The sequence below is a fragment of the Daucus carota genome, chromosome 3, assembly GCF_001625215.2.
Source record: "Daucus carota subsp. sativus chromosome 3, DH1 v3.0, whole genome shotgun sequence".
Taxonomy (NCBI): Eukaryota; Viridiplantae; Streptophyta; class Magnoliopsida; order Apiales; family Apiaceae; genus Daucus; species Daucus carota.
Genome location: NC_030383.2, coordinates 8,174,372 through 8,199,121, shown reverse-complemented (window position 1 = coordinate 8,199,121; position 24,750 = coordinate 8,174,372). Strand labels below are relative to the sequence as shown.

Sequence of the window (24,750 nt, the reverse complement as noted above, 5' to 3'; positions counted from 1 at the left end):
ACCTAATAAAAATATTAAATAATTTTTATTAGCAAGAGAGAAATAAGAAACTTAGCAGTAATATAATTGCAACAAAATGGGCTTATTTTATATCATGAAGAGGTCTTATATGCTGGATTTAATTATAAAATTAATTAGAGGCCCTCAAAATTTTGAGGCTCCTTTGTTATTGGGATGCTTGCACATCCCAAAAGCCGACTGATATTCCAGAGGGGCAAAGTGACCAAGATGCTAAATACTGAATACAGTCTTATGAAATCTTCATTGCCAGATGTTTCGGTATATTTTCTACCTCACATGTGTTTGAAAACAAAGATCATGGGGGCGTTTCTTTTAAAAAATTGAAAAACAAGTGTCAAGTGTGTATTTACCAGATATAACTAAACTACAATTTGTGTACTGGTGTGACGGTGTCTGCTGTCGGTGTATTTTTTCCGCAAGTCATGCAATCATATTCGACGGAAGAGATTTGGGGTGGCCGAATAGTGGGCATGTGGCATACTCCAATGCGCTAGCAATATCAGTCGTGATAGGGAAGTAGTAATTATAAATGATCGATTATCAGTGACATATATTCGACGGAAAAAGATGATGTATGGTAAATTTTTCAGAAAAAATGTGTTTTTTTTTTCAAAGATGACAAATTTATCTGAGCTTTCATCAAAAATCTATAGTAATTAATATCATCAAATGAAAAAAAAATTGCTTATAATATGCTACATAGTAAGTATAGCAGAGATTCAGACTCATTATAAATTACAACAAGTATGCTTTCTTTGCATACTCACTCCTTTCCATTACATTGGATAGTATACATTGGATTTGAGAACGGAGATTAAGAAAAAAATATGATTTAGTGAGAAAAACTGAAAAAGTAAGAGAAATAGACAAAAGTGACGTGACCGCAATATTTAATGTGTATATATAAAATGAGTGTAGTAGAAGAAAATAGTTGATGTAAGTGAATTTTTATATATTAAATGTGGATTTTTATATAATAATACTTTTCAAAATATATATAATTAATTGAAACATTCAATAAAAAAAGTGTAGAGAATTGAATGAGACGGATATAACTCTAACAATATAAAATTACATATATTCTGTAAGACGACTTGTGTGTGTATGTATGCCTCGGTGTGAGCCAACAATTGACCGGTAAACTTGTATACTATTCGGTGACTATAATATTCTTTTTCTGCACTTTGTATAAATACAAATCACAAAACAACAATTGTGTTTCTGTCTTTGTGATCATGTGCTGCTACTGATCGGAAATTATTTCTCCATAAATTACAAAGAATATACAATATTATCTCAGCTTCCACGTTCTTCCCCCTTTATAATTTCTTCACACATGTGAATGACATAAAAGAGTTCTTTCCACCAAATTAATCCAACTTTTGAATGTAAATTCTCTATCCAAGACGTGATACATAATACATGAGTACTAGGGATGTGAAAGTTGTGAAGTCGTGAACCACGTAAAATTGATAAATTTTACTACTCTACAGCAGAGGAAAAATCACAAGCTCCCTGATGACTGTCAACTTAAAAATTTGAAGATGGTTAAAAACTTTCGGTGTGGTTTTTTTTATTTTTTTTATCCATTGTCAATCACTCCTTCGATCCACTATAGTTTTTTTAAGATATTAGAAATTTAAATCCGTTTACTTGGACGGAATAAAAAAATTAAACAAATTTAATCGGGTGATAAATTTCTACTGACTTTCATCTCATTGATAATCATGATAACATATACTATCAATACCCTTTATTAATAAGCGAAACCACATTTCGGTGGAACATCGGTACCAAAAGTACCAAAATTTGGTCACTTTCAAATTGATTAGGATTTTATAATCATTATTATACTACTACAAAAGACTTGGGAAAATAGATTTTTTTGCCACCCAACTTATTATTTGTTTAGAAACCTACCACTGAATTATAATTTTTTTTCTTTTTTGTCACTAATGTTAGGTTCGGACTTTTTTTTGTCACTAACGTTAGGTTCGGATTTGATTATTAACACTGTGTTATTTTTTTAGTATTATTAAAATATAGTGTTAGTCTGCAATATAGTGGCGATCTGATATTTGTCTATATCTTTATGTAGTGTCCTAGGTAGTTTACCTTGGAGGACGAGAGTTGGACACGCATTTTGAGACTCCAAAAAATTTCAAAAATTATTTTATTTTATTTTTTCTGAATAAAATTTAATGTTGGTTTTTTTTTCCTTAAAAAAACGTTGGATTTTTTTTTGTCACTAACGTTATGTGTTGATTTGATTATTAACAATATGTTATCTTTTTAGCATTATAAAAACATAGTGGTAGTCTGCAATATTATGGTGATATGATATGTGTCTATAACATTATATACAGTCATATATATGTCCCTTAGCTAGTTTACCTTCAAGTATGAGAGTTTAACGGGCATTTTAAGAACCTAAAAAATTTAGTTTTATGAATTATTTTAAGACTCCACAAATATATAGTATCACTTGACTTTATAGTTCTTTACCACTACTTGTCACGTATTTTAGGTTCTCACTTTTTATAAATATAGTTCCATAAGTTAATTTTGAGATTTTCTTTCTGAGTAAAAAAAATCCGTACTCTCGTCCTCTAAGATAAACTACCTAAGACACATATGGAGTACTACATATAAAGATATAGACACAGATCAATATTATATTGCAGACTACCGAAAAATAGATTTCCGAAAAGTATCATTTAAATGGTCGGAAAATTTAAATAAAGGTATGATTTTAATTAAATATAATAAAATTTTCCAAAATGCCCCTTCAAAAGTTAACGGTAACGGCAGAAGATAACGGAAAGGGTGCAAAGTGTCTACGGGTTAAAAGTAAGGGGCTGCATAGTATTTATTCCAAAACTATTAGGTGCAATGTGCAACATGCTGAAATCAAAGGGGTGCCAAATGCAATTAACTCTAAAAAGAATAACATAATGTTAATAATCAAATCCGAACCTAACGTTAGTAACAAAAAAAAAAATCCGAACCTAACATTAGTGGCAAAAAAGGAAAAAATTATAGTTCAGTAGTAGGTTTCTAAACAAATAATAAGTTGGATGGCAAAAAAATCTATTTTCCCCAAAAGACTTCCATATTGAACAGAATTTTATCATTAAAGATTTCGATATTTATTAGGACAATGAAAGACTTCTGTATTGATTAGAATTTTATTATTAAAGACTTCAATATTGATTAGGACAATGCTATATAAAGTTTTTATTTAATAACAATAATCATTATAGAATTATGAAAAGATTTTTATATTGTTAGGATTTTATAATTACTATTATACATTTTTAGGATTTTATAATTATTACTTACTATATTGATTCAGATTTTATTATTAAAAATTTCAATATTGGTTAAGATTTTATAATTATTATTTAATTCTATAAAAAGACTTCTATAGTATTTAGGATTTTGTAATATAACATTTATCGTATCCGCACAGTTAAATCGCTAACAATTTAAATTATGAAGCAGTTCTATAAAATTCATATCAAAATTTGACTATCATCATATTATTTTTTATTTAACAATTATAACAATTATCTCACTAATGTAAAATTTATATCAAAATTTGGCTATCATAATATCATTTTTTATTTAAAAATTATAACAATTATCTCACTAATAAAAATATATTATCAACAAAATTATTTGTTTAATTTTTTAAAAGTCAAATAATTTAATATACGGAACAACTCTGTAAATCTTTTATCATACTTGAGAGTTCAAATAAGGAGTTCATATTGATATTAATATCATATTGTATATAGTTTTTATCAATAAGCGGAATCGATATCATCAAAATACTAAATATCAAAGTATCAAAATTTGGTTATTATCAAATAATTTTTAATTATTATTATTATTATTGTAATCATATAACTATGAGAATACTTTCATGTATGATCAGAATTTTTGTAATATAATGATTATCACACCAACGAATTACAGTCAACAAAGCTACTCATTTTAAAACTCAAATAATTTATTTTATAAAAAACTTTAAGTTGGTTATCATCATATAATTTTTTTATTCAGCAGTAATAATAATTATACTATTATAAATTTTATAATAAAATAATATCCTACCAATAGAATAATAACATCGCCAGCGAAATTATTCGTTTTAATTTTCAAAACTCATACAATTTAATTTACGAAACAAATCTATAAAAATTTTATCATGTTTCAGAATTAAGATAAACAAGATTCAATATTGATACCAAAGTACCAAAAAACTTGGTCATATATTTTTTAGTAATAATTATTATCATTCAGTGCTCTTCAGAAGATTGCGATAAAGACGAATAAGGCGGTGGTAACACTGACTTGACAAATACAAACTCAAAGAAAATGAGGCCATTGTCCATATTTCAACATATAATAAAAGAACAAAACACAAGACATACACCAAAATATTTGATATCAAATTAGTTTTGAAAAGTTAATTAACTTTGTTAAACTACAATATTAGTTTATCAAACAACTACAACCGACAACTACAACACCACGGTTAGATCTACAAAAACTCCAACTAGAATTATATATAATGATTGCCTATAAAATATAAAATAATTGCGACTTAAAATTTTGAATTTTAATTCAAGATTAAAGACACTATAAACGAACTTATATGTGTTGATCTTGAATATTATTTTAACAATTTTAAAATCATCAAACAACATAGGAATTTTACTAAAATAAAACATACTGATATAGTTAAGTTCCATAAAATCCGCATTTAAGCCATAATAAGTACCAATCATAATATTTTAGTTTAGTCATAAATAATATCTTTAATTATTCAAATTTTATACATAATTTACCATTTGTTAAGTAGTTTTAAATATAATTATCATTTATTCATTAACATCTTTTAACATTAACAATCATTAAGATCATTATTCTACTTATGAGTTATATTTTAGAACATATATAATATTTAGTGATTTATAAAATAATTGTTTTATCTTTTGATTGCAACGATTATATTGTAGAACATAACCTGCAAATTGAAACGTGTAGATTATATTTAAATAATTTTGGACTTCAATACTCTTATTTTGTGGACTCCATAGAACAAGAACCCATATTGTTATGATATAAATTTTAAAATAGGATCAAATTTTAATATATAGAAAGTCTTATATTAAATAACAATAATTTAAATATCATTTAAAAACAATAATTTAAAAGGTGAATGCCCTTTTTATCATTTTTGCAAGTCATCCCGTCCAAAATAACAGTTTTTGGAAAAACTTCCAGAATAACATGTTATACACAGCATTAAAATTATGCGTGCCCACACCACGCATTCTTGCCATGCGCAACTACAAACCACGCATTAAAATTATGCGTGCCCACACCACGCATTCTTGCCATGCGCAACTACAAACCACGCATCCATGATATGCGTGTTGATGCTATCCCCGTGTGATATTTTACAGTACTTTTCTTATTACATACACATGTAAATGCATTGCACATGTTTCTTTCAAGTTTCAGACATTAACCTTGACTCTTCTCCCGATTCCTTATCAGTAATATACATGTAAATATTTCTTCCTTTTTTTTCAACTTTAACACTAAATAATATTACACCATATTAGGGTTTTTTTAATTTAAGGATGTTGTAAATTATGCAACTAAGTTTGAATTGTGAATTTGTGATGAAACAAGATATGCAAGTTTTCTGATCGTCGTTGAATCTCTAGGTACGGGCATTTATATTTAATTACATGTACAAATATTTCAGTATTAAAAGATAGATGTGGTCATATGGAGAGAGATATGTTAATTACAGAGAGGTGAGAGTATGTAAAGAGAGTCCGAGAGTCATGAATATGTGAGTTATCAATTTGCTTGACCATCAGATGGGGTACATATATAGTAAATGGGACACGCATGTAGGGACTGCGCACATGAATGGTTAAAATGGGCACTTTGAATGATAATTGCTATTCTGGGCACGTATGTCTATTAATTGTGATATTAAGGTCATTTTCTCTAATTTAAATAGGTATGATAAAAATATGATAATGTAATTTAAAAAAAAAGACAGTATTCTTTCAATAAATGACAAATTTTAAAATTTCAGTCAAACCCGTGCTTGGCACGGGTTATCAACTAGTATAATTTAAGTAGAAAATATTCCGTAGTTATCAGCGTATTGCGGTAGGGGCGGATCTAGCACACAAATGTTAGGGGGGCACGAAGCAAATTTTTAAAAAACACCTATATGTTTCTAAATTTTTCGGGAGCACATTATAATTTTATAAAATTTAGAATAGTGAAAAATTGTAAAAAAAAATATTCGGTGTCTTTTCCTAGATCCGCCTCTCATTGCAGCGAACACGACCTAGAAATCAAACAAGGAGTCAAGAATACCAAGAGCGTTTGACATGGTCGTAATAGTGTTAACCAAGCGCATGAACCATCACGCTGTTCGCTTCCGGACAGAGTTCTTCTATCATCAACTTTGCATAGTATACGCTGAAAACGAGCAGCAGCATGTGGTACGGTCGTGCAGTAACATGTGCACCGACACCATTTCAACAATTTTAAATCTCTCTCCTTTTTAATTTTCACAATATTTTCACAACTACTCACCATTTCCTCGCTCTCTCCTTTGTTTTCCCGGCTACTATTATTTTTTAAATTTACAGACAAAAAGATGCTACTAATAGCTGCACTTTAAAAGCAAGTCACACCTCACCATTCACTTTGCTCACACCACCACCGCTAGCTCCAACTCCCTTTTAAATTCTTCACACCCCATTTGCTTTACTATTATCTCTTATACCAAAATGCAGCTAAATGTAGCTGCATTAGTCACTGCATTTGCATTTTTCGCCATTGTCGGAGCAGAGGATCCTTACCGATTCTTCACCTGGAATGTTACTTACGGTGACATCTATCCCCTCGGTGTTCGCCAACAGGTACTCAATATTCCTACATTTGTTTTTGGATCTGATATATAGTAGCTAATATATTTTGCGCATATATTAGCTACTATACTTGCTCGAAGAATTGTGTTTATGGTCTTTTTCGTTGTCGTAGTCTAATACGGATTTAATTTTTGTTGCTCAAGGGAATTCTAATCAATGGACAATTCCCGGGTCCTGATATTCATTCAGTCACCAATGATAATTTGATCATCAACGTCTTTAACAGCCTAGACCAACCTTTTCTAATCTCATGGTAAGTTCTTATTTTTGAAATTTCAGTGTAATTTTCTCTATTAGCAGATAATATTATATAATCTCGTTTAGCAGTTATATAATCTCGTTTAGCAGATCAATGTAGTCTTATTATAAAGATCTGCTACTCGTTGCTTAACTGCGAAAAGATGTCATAAAGTCCTGTCCCAGACGTGTAAAACTCGCCAGCTAGTGATTTTGGTCCTTGTGCTTTAACTTTTCAGTTTTTTGTGTTGATGCAATCTGTGAGCACATTGATCAACTAAATTATTAAAATATGCAGCATGAAACAGTACAATATTTTTGAAAAAAAAATCTGGAAATCCATATTATTTTTTAACAGCATGAATAAGTGAAGATTTAGATTATACTGATAGTTTCTATAAACTAGTTTTTTAAATTTTGTTGAATAATCATAATTACTTAACAGATAGGTTGTTTAGAAATTCAACCATCACGATACCAACTTCTAGCTCCGCCCCTGATAAATGTGGTGCACATTCCTGAATCCGAACATAATATTGGTTTACAGGAATAGAACCTAAATTATACAATATATTTCTACTGTTCTTGTTAAGTGAAACTCATTACCATAACATTATGTATAGTGATGGTAACATTTACAGAGTGAAATTTTGATGAAGAGAAACTGTGACTCCTTCAATCCTCCTCCATTGCAGACTTTGTAGTTTTTATATATAAAAATTGCTCAAGAGATTTTTTTACATTTTCATACATGATTTTTACTAAACAAGTGGAAAATTGTAGGAATGGGATTCAGCAGAGGAGGAATTCATATATGGATGGAGTTGCTGGGACTACATGCCCCATTCCTCCAGGGAAGAATTATACATACATTCTTCAAGTAAAGGATCAGATTGGCAGCTTTTACTATTTCCCTTCCCTTGATTTCCACAAAGCTGCCGGAGGGTTTGGAGGTATCAGAATCCTTAGCCGTCCCAGGATTCCTGTTCCATTCCCTGATCCTGCAGGCGATTATACCGTCTTAATTGGAGATTGGTACAAGACTAATCACACGGTAAGCTCTCCATAAAATTAGGTTGAAGAGAATTTACCACTATATGCTACATTCTAACTTTTTTTAGAGCTTTTGAAAGATGAATGTTGTTCCTCAATCACATTTTATGGCAAATGAGCACCTTTTATCAAAAAACTAAGTCATAGTAATTTTGTATCTTGTTGAAATTGTCGGATGAATATATTTCCCTCTTTTTACAGAAATTGAAGGCACTTCTTGATGGTGGTAGGAAATTACCGAATCCTGATGGCATTCTTATCAATGGGCGTGGTCCTAATAATGGAGTCCCCTTGAATGTTGAACAAGGTACATTGTCTTTTATTATCTTTTAATCTTTAAATATCATTATACTGAAGTAATTGAGTTTTAATTTGATTATGTAATACTGTTATAAGAGGTATTGTCATTAGAATGTAAACACAGGGCCATAATAGACTATGACTAAAAAACGTTGGTCCTTCTATCTTTGTTGTGTAGGTAAAACATACAGGCTTAGAATATCAAATGTTGGACTCCAGAATTCGCTGAACTTCCGCATTCAAGGTCATAAAATGAAATTGGTGGAGGTGGAAGGAACACACACACTGCAATCGACCTATTCATCGCTTGATGTTCATGTTGGCCAATCTTACTCAGTACTTGTCACAGCTGATCAACCAGCTCAGGATTACTATATTGTTGTATCATCCCGCTTCACCTCTACAATTCTCACCACCACTACTATTCTGAAATATAGCAACTCTGCTGGCCCAGTTTCCGGCCCACCTCCTGGCGGACCTACCATTCAGATTGACTGGTCTCTGAACCAGGCACGTTCTATCAGGTTCTTATCTTGGCTCTTTGGTATTGAATGTCTATCATCTTGATCATTATCATAGTTGAAAGATTACTTCAAAGCTAAGTACTTTATTACCTTATTTATGTATCAGGACTAATCTCACAGCAAGTGGACCAAGACCTAATCCACAAGGTTCCTACCATTATGGTATGGTAAACACTAGCAGAACTATCATATTGTCCAGTTCTGCAGGTCAAATCAGGGGCAAGCAGAGATATGGAATCAACAGTGTCTCCTATGTCCCAGCTGACACTCCACTAAAGCTAGCAGATTTCTTCAATATTGGAGGAGTTTTTCGTATTGGAAGCATATCTCCAAATCCTCCCGGTGGAGGTCTATTTCTTGACACCCCTGTCATGGGCGCTGACTTCAGATCCTTCGTGGAAATTGTTTTTAACAATCCTGAAAACATCATTCAGAGTTACCACCTTGATGGATACTCATTCTTTGTAGTAGGGTGAGTGAATTATATAATCTTTGTCTTGTGTTTATTTTGTCTAGCTCATAGTTAAACCTGGCTTGTCTTAACATTAACACTGGAGTTAATATTACAGAATGGATGGAGGGCAATGGAGTTCAGCTAGCAGAAAAGGTTACAACCTCCACGATGCAATTGCACGTTGCACTGTTCAGGTGACAAAGAATTAAGTTCATCTCCAATAAGTTGCTTTACAGCTTCTTGGTACATGCACATTATATTCATAACTAAACCTTTTTGAACATGTAGGTGTACCCCAAATCATGGAGTGCCATTTATGTCCCGCTTGACAATGTGGGAATGTGGAACCTGAGGTCAGAGTTTTGGGCACGACAATATCTTGGACAGCAGTTCTATCTCCGTGTCTATACAAATTCCAATTCACTCAGAGACGAGTTCCCCATCCCAAAGAATGCTCGCCTTTGTGGTCGGGCAGCCGGAAGACATACAAGACCCCTTTAAACTGGGGAACTAGAAGTGGCTCGCATATAGGTGAATGAATTTAAAGCTAAAATTGCTTGCTTTAGCCGATAGTTCATGCTGAGGAGACTTCAAATTGTTAAGATATTATCCAAGCAAAGTCAGCAGAATAGAAATGTTAATGACCTCAACTCAAGGTCAAATTCCTTACTGTACCAACGGTATATTTGTTCTTTGTATTGTCTGTGTTCCTTCATTATTTGTAATAAATCACATTAATAGAAACTTGATATAATCATATCTTTTACAGGGTCACGTTTTATGGAGAACGCGTGACAACGCTATTATTCTCCTGTAGAACAATAGAACATTTAAAAAGTAATTTTTTTTTAAACAGAGTGCAAAACAACCGTTCTCACTTTCTCACATACAAATTGTTCTCATTTGAATCATTGTCCAATATTACATTGATATAAACCAAATATCTGCTACAACAACGGAGTCACATAGAAATATATGCAGTTGGATTTGTATCCATTGTGATCACCAACCTTCATTCCGTAGCAAAATTTCGGATTTTTTTAAGAGGGTTGCTCATCTCTTTCCAGTAGTAGGGGCAGTAGTCGTTTCTTAATTCTGATGTTATAAATATTGTCAGTTTGTCACTACTCTTCAGCTTGAAAATATGAAAAGATGTGGTGCTGAGATATTTTTACTTCAACTGCCCTCATGATTGTCAACAATTCTTGATGTTTTGATTCCAATAGATAACCAGAGCAGCAACCAGCAGTCATTAATTAGAAATGACTGTTAAACATGGGCCTGCTATTTCTTTATCTCCTTCCACGGCTGACCTGTCCCAACACTGGTGTTTCCACTAAGGATTTCGCTGTTGTAAACCAAAAGTTCTTCACCACTACGAATGGTGTTAGACTTTCCACCATGCCGCATGATCTCAAGGGTGCTCGCGGCTAAGAGCACCTTGAGGGGAGCAACTTCCTTGCACATAATGCACCCAAGTGGAGAAAAATAGAGACTTAGTGCAAAAACACTTACCCCCTCTTTATTTCAATTTTTCGGATGAGAAAAAGAATGAATTCTTTTTTTTTTTTAGAGCATCTTTAAGAGTGTATCCTATTTTGCTTCCCTAAAATAAATAAAATAGCGATTATCAAAAATACAAGAACCAAAATATTGTTTTACTCCAAATTATATATTCTATAATCGTCCTCTATAATTTAAAAATAATTTTAATTCAATATTTTGGTTAATATAGACAAGTTGAAACATGAAAATGTTGGATGTAAAAAATTATATTATTTGTCTAAAATATTATTATATATTTATTTATAATATATAAGTAGGGTCATCTTTCTCTCAAACTCTTAACCTTATTTTTAGGATTAATTAGACTGCACATGCAAAAAATTTCGTGTTTATGTATTATATTTTGAAATTATTTTTAACCGACGCAAAAAATGTGTAATTAAATTTGAATCCTGAACATCTTTTTAAAATTTAGGGTTGCACATTTTTAATGATTTTATCGTTCTATTCCTCAACCCTATGTAAGTATGTGTGTGTTTAGATTAGATTTTGGTTATCAGATTTGATAATATCCAAATTGAGATCGGGTATTTATGGAGTCAATCAATTGTTTTTCTGTGCCCGTCCGAAGAAAGTAAGTAAAAATTAATCTGACTGGGTTGGGCCTGAAACTCGAAACATTCCCATAAACCATTGGGCCGTATCAAATCCTACTACACAGGGCCTATATGTTGGAAGATTTACGTTGTGGGTTCTGGCGACTCACTCAGCTATGGATCCGTTTTAAATAATATACTCCACTCAACTCTACTTCAAATTCATTTCGACCTAGTTTACCACAAGGAGGCTTCAGGGCTTCAACTCCACAGGCAGAAGAAGCCGTACAATCTCTCTCTCTCTCTCTCTCTCTCTCTCTCTCTCTCCCTCTCCGGCGGGATCACAAATCAAGGTCTCTCTCTCTCTCTCTCCCTCCGTCCCTGTCGATAGTTTCTACTTTATTTGCTTCATTTGTGATAACTAGGGTTTATGCACTTTATCTTCTCACTGTACCCTGTTTTGCGGTTTATATAAATATACATCTGTTATGATCTGTTTAGTGTGTAATGATCATTAAATTAATTATTTATGTTTAATAAATCTGATTCGATCTTAGTTGATATCCAGTGAATAAATTTTGAAGTGTTGTCATACACTGCTATTCACTAGAGAGTTCATATGTTGTACTGTTATTTAAACAACTCTGGCTTCTTCACTGACGAATTATTTTGTTTCAGATTTGATTTCGCATCTCGGTTGTTTGCTCTCTCATGGCGGTATGTTATAGGCACTATGATTCGAGTTGATTCTGTTCGGGATTCTTTTCGTTGTTTATTGTATGTCAATGTAATGATTTCGTTTTGTATCTTAGGTTGAGAGACTTTTTAAGGATGAAGCTACCGAAGAGAAGGGTGACCGTGCTAGGATGGTTAGTCCCATCTCAACAGATTTTTTTGGTCGATGCATACTTGTTTGATTGTCCTCTATTATAAGCTCATATTGTGTTTTTTTATGTACTTCTACGAATAATTAAATGTAGTCTATAGGGATACTGAAACACTCATCTACTGGCATTGTGCTTCTGACTCTAATTTGTACTTGTGCGTGTTACATTATAGTCATCCTTCGTTGGTGCAATGGCCATCGCTGACTTGGTGAAGACAACTTTAGGGCCAAAGGGGATGGTAAAGTACTTAATTTTTACTGGCATATAGCACATGCCATATTCATACCTGGATTGTAAGTGCTTATATATATCTTTTTGCAGGATAAAATATTACAGTCAACTGGTAGAGGAAACAGTGTCACTGTGACAAATGATGGTGCCACCATATTGAAGTCCCTGCATATTGATAATCCTGCAGCTAAAGTCCTTGTTGGTATCCTTCAACCTGTTGTACTTGTTAATGTTATTGTTCTTAATACTGGAATATGCTTGCACACTGTATATTACTTTATCATGGTTTTGATTGAAATGCCGGAAAACTATTAGCCTTGTATTATCTTCTGGTGAGGGAAGTTGAAGGTTTTACTTTCTGCAAAACGTGTCTTTTCTTAAATCTATTCGTAGATATATCCAAAGTTCAAGATGATGAAGTTGGCGACGGGACTACTTCAGTTGTAGTTTTAGCTGGGGAGCTATTAAGGGAGGCAGAGAAGTTGATTGCCACAAAGATTCACCCAATGACTGTTATATCAGGTTTTTTCTGGCAGAATTGTTTCTTTTCTGTTTCATATACAATATGTAGTCACTCGAGTTTTATAATTATTGTACCATATTTTATATTTTCAGTGCACAAATGTAGATAGTATTCATGCATTGATTATATTGTAATCCGTTGTGATATGACTGTATCTGGGGGTTCCTATCACCTTCAGAGTAGCAGAGTTTATCTCATAATCTATAGCTTCATTTAGTACGAAGTCATCAAAAATAAATCAAAAGTTTGCTCTTAGTCTTTCTGACTAGTTGTCACTATGTATTTAACATATAGTAGAGCTAAGCGGAGTGCACTTTGTGCGGTTATTAGTCTGTTGCTTATTAAATTCTTGACTGGTCTTCCTTTAGATAAATTACTGCCTTTCTTCCTTTGCAAATATGGATTGTATAAAACATTATATGCTAGTGTTCTAGTCACTTGAACATTCTTTTAAAAGGATACTATATAATTTTTTTTTTTTCCAGTCGCTATATTGAGAACTATAATTTGTTGGTTCTTACATTTTCTTGTTGTCCCAGGTTATCGAATGGCAGCTGAATGTGCCCGCAATGCACTTTTGGAGAAAGTCATGGATAACAAGGATGACACAGGTGTTAAATCTGACCTTGTAACATTCAAACATCATTCTCTCATTATGACCCATCTTCCTTTAACATTCATAGATCATTAGATGTTTTTTTTTGTCGCACTTTTGCTTGGCATGACGTGTTATATTACTTAGCTGTTAATCTGAACTACTGTAAAGTTTTGTCCGATGTTTCTGCTTGTATGCATTTAATGCTTTACATTGCCCTAAACAGATAAATTCAGGACAGACTTGATGAAGGTTGCAATGACTACTTTAAGCTCGAAGATTCTCTCACAGGACAAGGAACATTTTGCTAACCTGGCTGTTGATGCTGTTATGAGGCTGAAGGTGAAAAATCATTTTAAGTTTTGTGTTAGGCTGTGTTGATTGGTATGTTAATTGAATGCATTTCTCATTCCCGTTTGACCTGAAACTTGTACCTAATGACTGTTTGGCTAGCCTTACAAGTGAAAAAAAATCAACTTTTAAGTTCGGATGAAACTCCTTATATGTAGCTTATATTTTTATTTATCTTTCATTTTGATAGAACAAAAAAAATTGGCTATTAAAAGCTTTATGAATGGAACTATCCAAATGAATAATGGCTTGTAATTGTAATCAATAAAATCACTTGAAGCTTGAAAGGGAAAGCTCAGCGGGCCTTCAGTTTGGTTTTGAGTCTTTCATTGAAGATTGATGCTGGGAATTATAGCTTTGCAAATTGCTTTTTGAATTTTTTATTGTATGAATAATTGGTATTTAAACTACATTTTTATGTACAACAGTGAAGTATTTTTGGGAAAAGGGTGTAAGATATCAAATTAAGTGTTTGTGCCGTATCTTCTTTTTATATGTACATGTATTTGCTGCTACAACTTCAGAACTGTTCTGTAAAACTTGTTTTATGGTCTATATAAAATATTTTAAATTTCCTATTGGCATATTATTTTGGTTTATGACAGGGTAGCACAAATTTAGAGTCGATTCAGATTATTAAAAAACCTGGAGGATCCTTGAAAGATTCTTTTCTTGATGAGGGGTGAGTTGGCTAATGTTGAATTTTCAGCTTGTTATTCAATTAAAATGTTAATGCATGTCTATTTTAAAATGTATTGTATTTCCGTGCAGATTTATTCTGGACAAAAAAATTGGTATTGGACAGCCAAAACGCATAGAGAATGCCAAAATATTAGTTGCAAATACTGCCATGGATACAGACAAAGTGAAAATATATGGGGCACGTGTCCGTGTTGATTCTATGGCAAGGGTTGCTGAGATTGAAGGTGCAGAAAAGCAAAAAATGAAGGAGAAGGTTCAAAAGATCATAGCTCACGGGATCAATTGCTTTGTCAATCGACAGTTAATCTATAACTTCCCCGAGGAACTATTTGCTGATGCTGGAATACTTGCTATAGAGCATGCTGACTTTGACGGCATTGAACGGCTAGGACTAGTTACTGGGGGAGAAATCGCATCTACTTTTGACAATCCAGAGTCAGTAAAGCTTGGCCACTGTAAGCTCATTGAGGAAATTATGATTGGTGAAGACAAGCTGATCCACTTTTCAGGTGTCGAGATGGGTCAGGCGTGTACCATTGTGCTGAGAGGGGCAAGGTACATTTATATTGATTGTCTTCGAACTTTTATTTTTTTGGCATCTTGCAAAAGGTTCGTCTTTCAATATTTGGTGTATTAATATGTCTGACCTGTGTAACTTGGATTATAGAGACATGTCTTATTTTAGTTTTGTTTACCCTTTTTAGAATTTATGTGCTTGTAGCCTTGCATAATGGAGAATAAGCATGTTAAAGAGCCTATCAATGGACATGTTGTATCTCAGTATATGTTAAAGAGGCTTTCTGATCGGAAGACTTGGCAATGCTTGTCATTTTGTGGAGTTCCCATGACATGGGTTGAGACTAGTCAGATACTCGCATGATTTCGGAAGCATAAGCTAATAGTTAATGATCTGTGTTCTGTGCCTCATTGCAATGCCTTGATAACATTCGCTCCTGATAGTAGTACTAATAATTTTCTAATGCTAACTTGTACAATAGTGGTGGTCTCTTAGCTAATTAACTATATGGTATTATGAAACTTAATGTATTTAGATTGATGTTATTATTAATATTGTTCTTTTTGTTTGCAGTTTTCATGTGCTTGATGAAGCGGAAAGATCTTTGCATGACGCCTTATGTGTGTTGTCTCAAACAGTAAATGACAGCAGGGTTTTGTTTGGAGGCGGATGGCCAGAGATGGTCATGGCAAAGGCAGTCGATGAGTTGGCAAGGAAGACTCCTGGTAAAAAGTCTCATGCAATTGATGCTTACTCGCGGGCACTTCTTGCAATCCCTACGACTATTGCTGACAATGCTGGATTGGACAGTGCTGAGTTGATTGCTCAACTCCGTGCTGAGCACCACAAGGAGGAAAGCAACGCAGGGATTGATGTCATTACTGGATCTGTAAGTAACTGGCTGTAACTTGGTATTTTAATGTTGAATGAAATAATAATCACCAAGGAGCTGCATATGACCTACTGTTGAAAGGTAAATTTAGTAAAATGTCTTTTGTAGGACCGGGTAAAGGTTAAGACAGGGGCTAAAAAATTAAAACGCAGGTAGTAATTAAAATATTTAATAAAAGGAAACTAAATATATATCTAGGTTTCTAAGAGATAACAGTTATAGCAAAGTTAAGTGGTAATGCTAACTGGCTATAGGCATTGCTGTATTGTGAAAGCAGAAAGTGAAAATTTGTGCTAAAAGCCTAAAATAAAAGTTGTGTTCCAATGTTTGTTCTTAAAAATGTGACCAAAACTTGCTTTAAACGAACTAGAAAAAAATTTAGATTGGTGATGGGTCTCTTGCATCAACAATTAGCTAAAAAGCCAACTATTGATTCCCTCTAACATATAGTGCATTCTATTTACGATTTGGGATCTGTTATTGAAGGTTGGAGATATGTCGGTGTTGGGAATATGTGAGGCTTTCAAGGTCAAGCAGGCTGTACTGCTTTCTGCAACTGAAGCTGCTGAAATGATTCTTCGTGTTGATGAAATCATCACATGTGCTCCCCGGAGGAGAGAAGATAGAATGTGAAAAATTTAGGTATGGGGGTGATCAAGTAATATCTGATGTATTGAAAAGCCAGCCTACTGTAGTCTGTCATCAAGAACTGTACTGATTTGATATTTGACGGGCAAACATGCATTGACGTCTTAATTCGTGTTCGTGCGTACTTGTCTTCTGTTTGCATTTAGAACTTTTTTGTGATTTTGTTATTCTTGCAACTATGAAATTAGGTTTTGTGCTTTTTGAGTTGATTAGTGGCAGGCTAAGACTACGAACTTTCACATTTATCAATCTTATATATGTTGTGAATGTGTACTGCAAAGATATGTGTACTGCAAAGATATATCATCCTATACTAGGTTTTGTGCCTTTTGAGTTAATGTGTACTGCAAAGATATATCATCCTATAGGCTGTTGGTTTCTTTCTGTTGTGAATAGGAGAATGTGTACGCAAAGACATTTTATCCTATATATGCTGTTTGTTTCTCTCTGCTGTTATGTGGGGTTTGAAGGTTTATGTACCAGACTAAGGTAAATGAGAGAATGTATTAAATAATAGTATTGTGAACTGTGTTTGTTGTGTAGCTGTGTACGTGATTGTGATTGAACTTGCTACGGGTGATTAATTTATGACTAATGTTATCTGGAAGAAGAAAGACGTGACCTTAAGTCTGAGTAATCAAGTGTCTACGTGTTAATGCTGAAACATGGTAATTAGTTCACGAGTTCAACCCATAGAAATATGTTACCTTTGGTAGTGGCAAGACATGGAAGCTCTGAACCTTACCCAGCAGCTGATATCTGAACTTGTCAGTCCAAACTGGATTTTAATGTTTACCATGGCATGTATTTGAATCTTGGAAACTGATTTGGTAGGCAATGCGGTTGACTTTATTGTACACTACAGAAGAGGATGCGGTGGATGAATCTTATTATTTTTTTTTTTCCAATACAGAAAAACAATGTGAAGTCAGATTGATTTTCATAGTTCATGGAGTCGTGTTTATTAAATGCTACTACGTACAAATCGTTCATTTGAGAAAGGTATGTTGTATGGTATGTCGGATCATTGCAGGTATAAAGGTAGATGTCCGATAAAATTAAGAAAAACGGACCTATTTAAAGCCCTCTAAAATTATCTTGAAAATTTTAAAAAATTGAATTAGTAATCTTTCGAGTACATGATTTGGCTGATTATATATTCTTTATAAAAAGAAGATATCAATTATAAAATTTGAAACACGGCCGTTCGTTTATGACCCAGGGGCCAGGAGTATCATTTTTACTGGTAGTTTATTCTTCTAAGAGGTTCTATTATCTTTAATTTCTCTAATATCCATTATCATTTTAGTGAGATGATGAACGACGAGTTATCGTGGAGTGAGAAATTTTTGTACTATATTCCATGTTAAAATTCATCTTTTATCCAATTATATAAATAAGTTTTATATTCTAAAAAAATTGTATATTTATCAGAAAAATTAATTAACAAACGATAATTTTTTCGGAATGTCTAACCTGTGCCCTCGGGGCACAGGATAAGTCATAATTATCATCATTAAGTGTTCTTTTGACTTGCATAAGTATCAGTGTATGTGTATATATACTAATTATATATCTATTTATAACTTATCTTTCACATTTTATACTTATGACAAAATATTATTTTATTTCAAAAAATGTGGGGATCATAAGATATTTTTTTTATTAAATTTTATTCGAGTATAAAACAAATTTTAATTGATCTCAACCCACAAATAATAACAAGCCCCCCTGCATATACATTAATTTTCTAATTAAAATCAGCCTCCTAACTGAATCAGCCAATTCTATATTTAATAACAAATGTATGATTTTTTTTATTATTTTAATATTATTAAATAATATAAATAATAAAAATATAATACAATACAAAAGTAAATGAAAAATCAAATTTTCTTGATAGATGTGAACATTTGAATTTTTTAATCAATAATTAATACATTAACAATGGTACTAGTACACTGTGCATGAAAACAAGATATAATAAATGTCCTAAACCTGTGCCTTGAGGGCACAGGTTAGACAAACCCTAATTTTTTTGGGACAAACTAGAAACCGGGAAGGGCAGGATAATAAATAGAAAATAGTTGATGCGGAAACACAGAGCATGGGTGGGTGTAGCAGCAGACAAAGACGTGAGAGGAAATATAAGCAGTGACGGAGGTACAGGGCTTATTATGAGAGTGACGGAAGATGAGATAAAGGCATAATAAAGCTTGTGGTGGGCTGGGTAGTGCTGTACAATAAGAGTACCTCGGAAACAATATGCCCATGCGTGCTACAGTCTTCGTTCCAGCCGAAATTAACACAAATTTGTATCGCCCTTGGAGGTGATATCTGTTGATTAAAATTTTAGCAATTTTTTAAGTCGTTCAATATCCAGATTGATAAATTGATTATATATGTGCAAGAAAGAAAAAAACACGTGATGTGATGAAATATTGACGTAACCGGAAAATATTAGTTTAGTTAACACATTGCTGTCGGAACTGCTAATCTCAATGAATACTTTAGAACACATATCTATAAGAAAGAAAAAAATATGATAGCACAATAACATTAATACATAATTAGATAATAATAATTTAGTTAACATGTTCTAAGAGCGATTAATCTCAATGGATGTTTTAGAACATGCGTAAAGATACAAGATTCTTAACCAAATTAGTCAATATCTGTACCAGGGACGAAGCCAGCAAACGTCTGTAAGGGGGCCAAAAAATATTTTCTTCGATACGCTAAAATTTTTCATCAGCACTGTAAAATATTCATTATAAAATAAATATAAAAATACTAGTAAAAAAATTATAGTAGAGCTTTACGTCTTTTAAATCAGGAAATCAAATTTATAATAGTGTCAACAAAAATATTTAGCTATTTCTCTTTAAATATATTTAAGTATAAATGGTCAGGAAACTCATCATAATAACTCTAAGTTATAGTAATCTTTAATTAGCAAGTAACACACATTATATGAAATTGTATTTTGACAATATCTCAAAAACTAAATATTATGTTTATTATACTCCTTTTCAAAAAAAATGTTTATTGTACTTAAAAAAAAATATTATACCTATTTAGAAGACGACAAGTTATAATTTAAATAAGTAAAAATATTACCTGGATGATGAATTTAAATTGAAGATGAGTAGATCAATATTAATATTAAATAATAAATTTATAATGCACGAGGACTAACTATTCTATGAAAATGAAGTGAAGTGAGGTATAAGTTTTTTAGATAAGACCTTCACCAAAGATTCTTATTTTTAAAGAAGAACCATATTGACATTTATATTTATCACATATCACATTTTACGATCTTTCTTTTTAAATTACTATATTTGTATATATATCCATATATTTTGTTTATTTTTATTTTTAAATTTGGTCTGATACAATAAATTAGAAAAATCTAAGAATTAAAACTTTATTTTACAATGTTAAATATTTTTTAGAAGCGAACAAATATTTTTTGAGTGGGGCCAAATTTTTATATTTATATAAATATATAGATAAAATACAATTTTTTTCAAAATTATATAATAAAAATTACAATACTCTGGAAACCCTAGGGGGGGCCATGGCCCCTTCTGGCCCCTATGTAGCTTCGTCCATGATCTGTACAATGTCTACTTAGTTGTTATTTTTATATGATGAATATGTATATTTAGCTGATTATTTGCTCTCATATATAATTTATTTTTTAAAATAAAATTTAAAAACTTAAATTTTTATTTATGAGAAAATTAAAATAACACGTGAGACTATACTTCGTAGAAAACCACAAGTTAACTCTTAAATGTGAAAAATACGAGGGGAGCATAAAAGTGGGTAAATGAATCCAATAATGAGGAGAGTGTAAGCTCAAAGCTGAGCGACAGACACTTTTGCTTTAACCTCACTTTACTAACTGCACTCCACTCTTCAATCACAAAATATTTCATCATCTTCTTCATCTTCAACACCTCCCTTTTCCACCTCTCTCTCTCATCTTACATAACGTAACAACACCAAATCTTCATGAACATTTGACATACAAATTCTCACTCTTACAATGGCCACTACTAATTCATCTGAAGTCGATGAGTATGATCACAGGAGCGACGCCTACACTCTCAGCGCTGATGTCAGTGAATCTGAAAGCGCCATCACTCTTTCTGACTCTTTAACCAATTCTCCCCCGAGATTTCGCTCCATTCCCGATATCACATTGCCCTTGGAATGTCACGCTAATGTCGTCGAAATACGAGACGCCACTGATCCATCCGGTATGTTCTGTATTATACTACAATTTTTACTCACATTTGTTTTAGGTGGCTTTTGAATTGATTTCTTTTCTTTATAAAATCTACCAAAAAAATCAGTATGAATAATTTATGTGACTTCACTCTACGGTTCGTGGAACTAATTTCAGCGTCGAATGATGTATAAAAATCAAGGCAGTGGCGCAAATTAGTTGATAAAAGTGTCAATTTCCCAGTGCACAGAAATTTGATGAAGAATTGTGATGTATATAGAGCCTTGAAGACTAAATTTTAACAAGTAAACTTTTTCAGATTGTGTTAATGTTGATTGAGCCATGTCTGTTATATATGGATTTTGTCTTTACATGCTTGGTTGGATTCTAGGTTGTGTCACAAATTGTCGTCCCTAAATATTAATGATCCTTTATTTGTTAGTAAAAGTTTTGAATTTTGTCTGAGTCTCGGTGGGAACATTTTGCAGAGGTAGAATTGATGAAGGAACGGTTTGCTAAGCTACTTCTTGGAGAAGATATGTCCGGGGGAGGAAAGGGAGTTGGTACTGCCCTTGCCATCTCAAACGCCATCACGAATCTCTCTGGTACGTTGTTTCTTGAAAATGTATACTTATAATTGTTTTTAGGAAAAGAGACATTGATTAGTTCTTCATGACCAATTTTTGTCTGGTCTAATTTCTGTGCATCTGTTTGTGTTTGTTGTTTTCTGTAGCCACTGTGTTTGGGGAGCTATGGAAGTTGGAGCCACTGGCATCACAAAAGAAGTCCATGTGGCATCGAGAGATGGAATGGCTTCTATGTGTAAGTGATTCTATTGTAGAGCTCATTCCATCGTTTCAGGAATTACCAGGTGGTGGGACCTATGAGGTTATGGTGACTAGACCCCGTATGGATCTATATGTCAATCTTCCTGCACTCAAGAAACTTGATGGGATGCTATTAAGCATTCTTGATGGTTTTCGCGATACTGAATTTCAATATGTTGATCGCGGAGGTATCCTTGATAACGACAGTGAACAGAATGAATCACATCCTCGTTCTCCATTTTCCAGGAGATGTTCAGTTAGGCTCGAGGAGAAATGGTGGTTACCATTCCCAAAGGTCCCACCTAGAGGTCTCTCTGACAATACGCGGAAGAGATTGCAACAGTTCAGGGAATGCACTATTCAAATTTTCAAGGCTGCTGTGGCAATCAACACTTGTGTGCTGTCTGAGATGGAAATACCAGATGTTTACTTGGAGAGCCTTCCCAAGGTACAAGGACTTGTTGCATTAATCTTACTTATAGTTCTGCAAAGACTCTAAATATTCTCTCCCTATATGTGACAGGGGAGTAGAGTTAGAAAAAGAGACTGTATTACAGTATGGATGCTAGCAGTCTTCTGTAGGCATCTCTAAATTCAACCTGGATATTTTCCTACTAGAGATACCTAGAAGTTAAATTTTTAGTGCAAGTTGTATGTTTTACAACTGCTTAGATGTGCCTGCATATGCTAACTGCTACATGATAGTGTTACTACATATATGACATTAATGATTCCAATATGTGCCCTTCTAGTTATGACACTGTTCTTTAGAGATTTTGACAAATATGGATGGTGTTGTCGATTCAAATATGACATGGTTTTTCAATCAAAACATTGGTCTGTTACTTGCTGAGTCCTCTATAGACTATAAATGAGGACGATTAATTTTCTTAAGTACACTTAATACCTTAATGTCCTCCATAACACAATTTAAATTTCATGGTGTCTCTTGTATACTACTGACATAATTAAATGACGTTATTTCAGAGTGCAAAGGCTTGTTTAGGTGAAACTATCTACCACTACTTAACAGATGATCAGTTCTCTCCAGATTGCCTTCTTGAATACTTAGAAATGTCATCAGAATACACAATTCTGGAGATAGCAAATAGGATTGAGGCTTCTGTGCACATCTGGAGGCACAAATATTTCAAGAGGCAATTAAGTCGTGCAAAATCTGGAAGGTCATGGGGCGGAAAGGTTAAGGGTCTGGTTAGTGACAAAAAAAAGAATAAATTCTTACATCAAAGAGCTGAGACCCTTCTGCGAAATCTGAAGTTACAGTTTCCTGGCCTTCCACAGACAGCGTTGGACATACAGAAAATTCAGTATAACAAGGTGATTTCCTTGATGATCTTCCTTATTCTAGTTCTTAGTACTGACTAATATGCTTCCCTTCTATGAATCCATGTAGCAAATAACTCGGCCTTTTTTAGTGAGGGCTCAGGGGATAAGAGCACACACTATTATCTGTTCTATCTTTGAGCTGTTTGTAGTTCAGTACACACTATTATCTGTTCTATCTTTGAGCTGTTTGTAGTTCAGTATTGTACAAGTTAATCTTAACAATATATAGGGGTTTATACTATCTTCTATTTATAACCGTCATTCTGGTTGTAGTGAGAGTGTTCCTGTGGTTTTTCATGATTTAATTTGTTCCACATCGTATGTTTTCTTTCATTGTTGCATTCAATTATATGCCAAAGTTTGAGGGGGGTAAAAATCCTCTCATGTCACTCATGGTCACAGTAATTACTATAGATCTCAAATTTTAAAAGGTTTTAGCAAGGATGAATCCATTTGACATAGGGTTCTTTCTCTGAAGTTTAATTTTCTTTCTACATATCAAAATCCGTGGATATTTCTACATAATCTTGTTTGGGAATATCTAAATCCAATATGTTTAAGACGTAAATGTGTTGCTAAACTCTTGAGACATGTATGCTTTAGTAGGAAAAAGCTGACACTTGTAAAAAGTTTCTTATTGATCTACCGTGTTCACTCGGTGAACTTAGAAGAAGTTTATGTTCATTATTTGTAGGATGTTGGACAGTCCATCCTGGAGAGCTACTCCAGGGTTATTGAAAGCCTAGCCTTCAATTTAATGACAAGAATTGATGATCTCCAATATGTTGATGAAACTACAAGGCAACGTGCAGCAGCGGAGTCTTCACCTATGCTTGGCGAGAGTGACTCTGCTTCTTCCCTTCCCACACAGAAGCATATCTCACCAAGCCTGTTCTCAATTCAGCATACTTCTTGCTCATCTTGATCGGCAGCTTATCCGAAATGAGATTCATGATATAAAAAGACAATATGTATCCACTGGTAAGAAGCCAAAGAGAACAAATTGGTCATCAAGAAAAAGTCACCTGAGTACTGTACGCTGGCCTGCAGATAGCATCAAAGTCGATTCAGCTTTGCAGGGATGGTTGCTGATTCAGCTATTGGTGCCTTGCAGGTAAGTTTGGCGAACATCTATCCTGTACAAATATTTTTTGAATAACTAGATGAAACTTGGGAATATATTCCATTGCTTAGGGTTGTATAAAATCCTGTAGGACGGTAAGTTTTCTGACTAACATTCTTATAACTTTTATTATCTTCTCCCAAGGCCATACTGGTAACCAGATATTATAATTTTATGCTGCAAGAGTTATGTTTCTTTT

The 24,750-nt window shown here is 33.2% G+C and overlaps 3 protein-coding genes across 3 annotated transcripts; all 3 read left to right on the top strand.

Annotated features, from left to right (window-relative positions):
* The first annotated feature begins 6,728 nt into the window (after nucleotides 1-6,728).
* Nucleotides 6,729-10,332, top strand: LOC108211295 (L-ascorbate oxidase homolog). Its single transcript, XM_017382853.2, has 8 exons — nucleotides 6,729-6,989; nucleotides 7,142-7,251; nucleotides 8,019-8,289; nucleotides 8,490-8,595; nucleotides 8,767-9,112; nucleotides 9,219-9,584; nucleotides 9,682-9,760; nucleotides 9,855-10,332. Exons 1-8 carry the CDS (start codon nucleotides 6,858-6,860, stop codon nucleotides 10,065-10,067), a joined length of 1,623 nt encoding a protein of 540 aa, XP_017238342.1. The 5' UTR covers nucleotides 6,729-6,857; the 3' UTR covers nucleotides 10,068-10,332.
* A 1,459-nt stretch (nucleotides 10,333-11,791) lies between these two features.
* Nucleotides 11,792-17,347, top strand: LOC108214722 (T-complex protein 1 subunit beta). Its single transcript, XM_017386878.2, has 12 exons — nucleotides 11,792-12,021; nucleotides 12,347-12,385; nucleotides 12,481-12,537; nucleotides 12,728-12,793; nucleotides 12,877-12,988; nucleotides 13,180-13,308; nucleotides 13,849-13,920; nucleotides 14,131-14,246; nucleotides 14,861-14,937; nucleotides 15,027-15,512; nucleotides 16,048-16,363; nucleotides 16,853-17,347. Exons 2-12 carry the CDS (start codon nucleotides 12,380-12,382, stop codon nucleotides 16,997-16,999), a joined length of 1,584 nt encoding a protein of 527 aa, XP_017242367.1. The 5' UTR covers nucleotides 11,792-12,021; nucleotides 12,347-12,379; the 3' UTR covers nucleotides 17,000-17,347.
* Nucleotides 17,348-20,874: 3,527 nt separating this feature from the next.
* Nucleotides 20,875-24,746, top strand: LOC108214634 (rop guanine nucleotide exchange factor 1). Its single transcript, XM_017386755.2, has 5 exons — nucleotides 20,875-21,285; nucleotides 21,743-21,859; nucleotides 21,988-22,529; nucleotides 23,069-23,419; nucleotides 24,123-24,746. Exons 1-5 carry the CDS (start codon nucleotides 21,072-21,074, stop codon nucleotides 24,351-24,353), a joined length of 1,455 nt encoding a protein of 484 aa, XP_017242244.1. The 5' UTR covers nucleotides 20,875-21,071; the 3' UTR covers nucleotides 24,354-24,746.
* The last annotated feature ends 4 nt before the right edge of the window (nucleotides 24,747-24,750 follow it).

Excerpts from the sequence above, each read along its gene's own strand:
- LOC108214634 (XM_017386755.2), top strand. The coding sequence starts at position 21,072 with ATGGCCACTACTAATTCATCTGAAGTCGATGAGTATGATCACAGGAGC. Across the intron at positions 21,860-21,987 it reads CGCCATCACGAATCTCTCTG|CCACTGTGTTTGGGGAGCTA; the intron begins GTACGTTGTTTC and ends TGTTTTCTGTAG. Across the intron at positions 22,530-23,068 it reads ACTTGGAGAGCCTTCCCAAG|AGTGCAAAGGCTTGTTTAGG; the intron begins GTACAAGGACTT and ends ACGTTATTTCAG.
- LOC108214722 (XM_017386878.2), top strand. Across the intron at positions 14,247-14,860 it reads ATGCTGTTATGAGGCTGAAG|GGTAGCACAAATTTAGAGTC; the intron begins GTGAAAAATCAT and ends GGTTTATGACAG. Across the intron at positions 15,513-16,047 it reads ATTGTGCTGAGAGGGGCAAG|TTTTCATGTGCTTGATGAAG; the intron begins GTACATTTATAT and ends TTTTGTTTGCAG.
- LOC108211295 (XM_017382853.2), top strand. The coding sequence starts at position 6,858 with ATGCAGCTAAATGTAGCTGCATTAGTCACTGCATTTGCATTTTTCGCC. Across the intron at positions 8,290-8,489 it reads GGTACAAGACTAATCACACG|AAATTGAAGGCACTTCTTGA; the intron begins GTAAGCTCTCCA and ends CTCTTTTTACAG. Across the intron at positions 9,113-9,218 it reads AACCAGGCACGTTCTATCAG|GACTAATCTCACAGCAAGTG; the intron begins GTTCTTATCTTG and ends TTTATGTATCAG.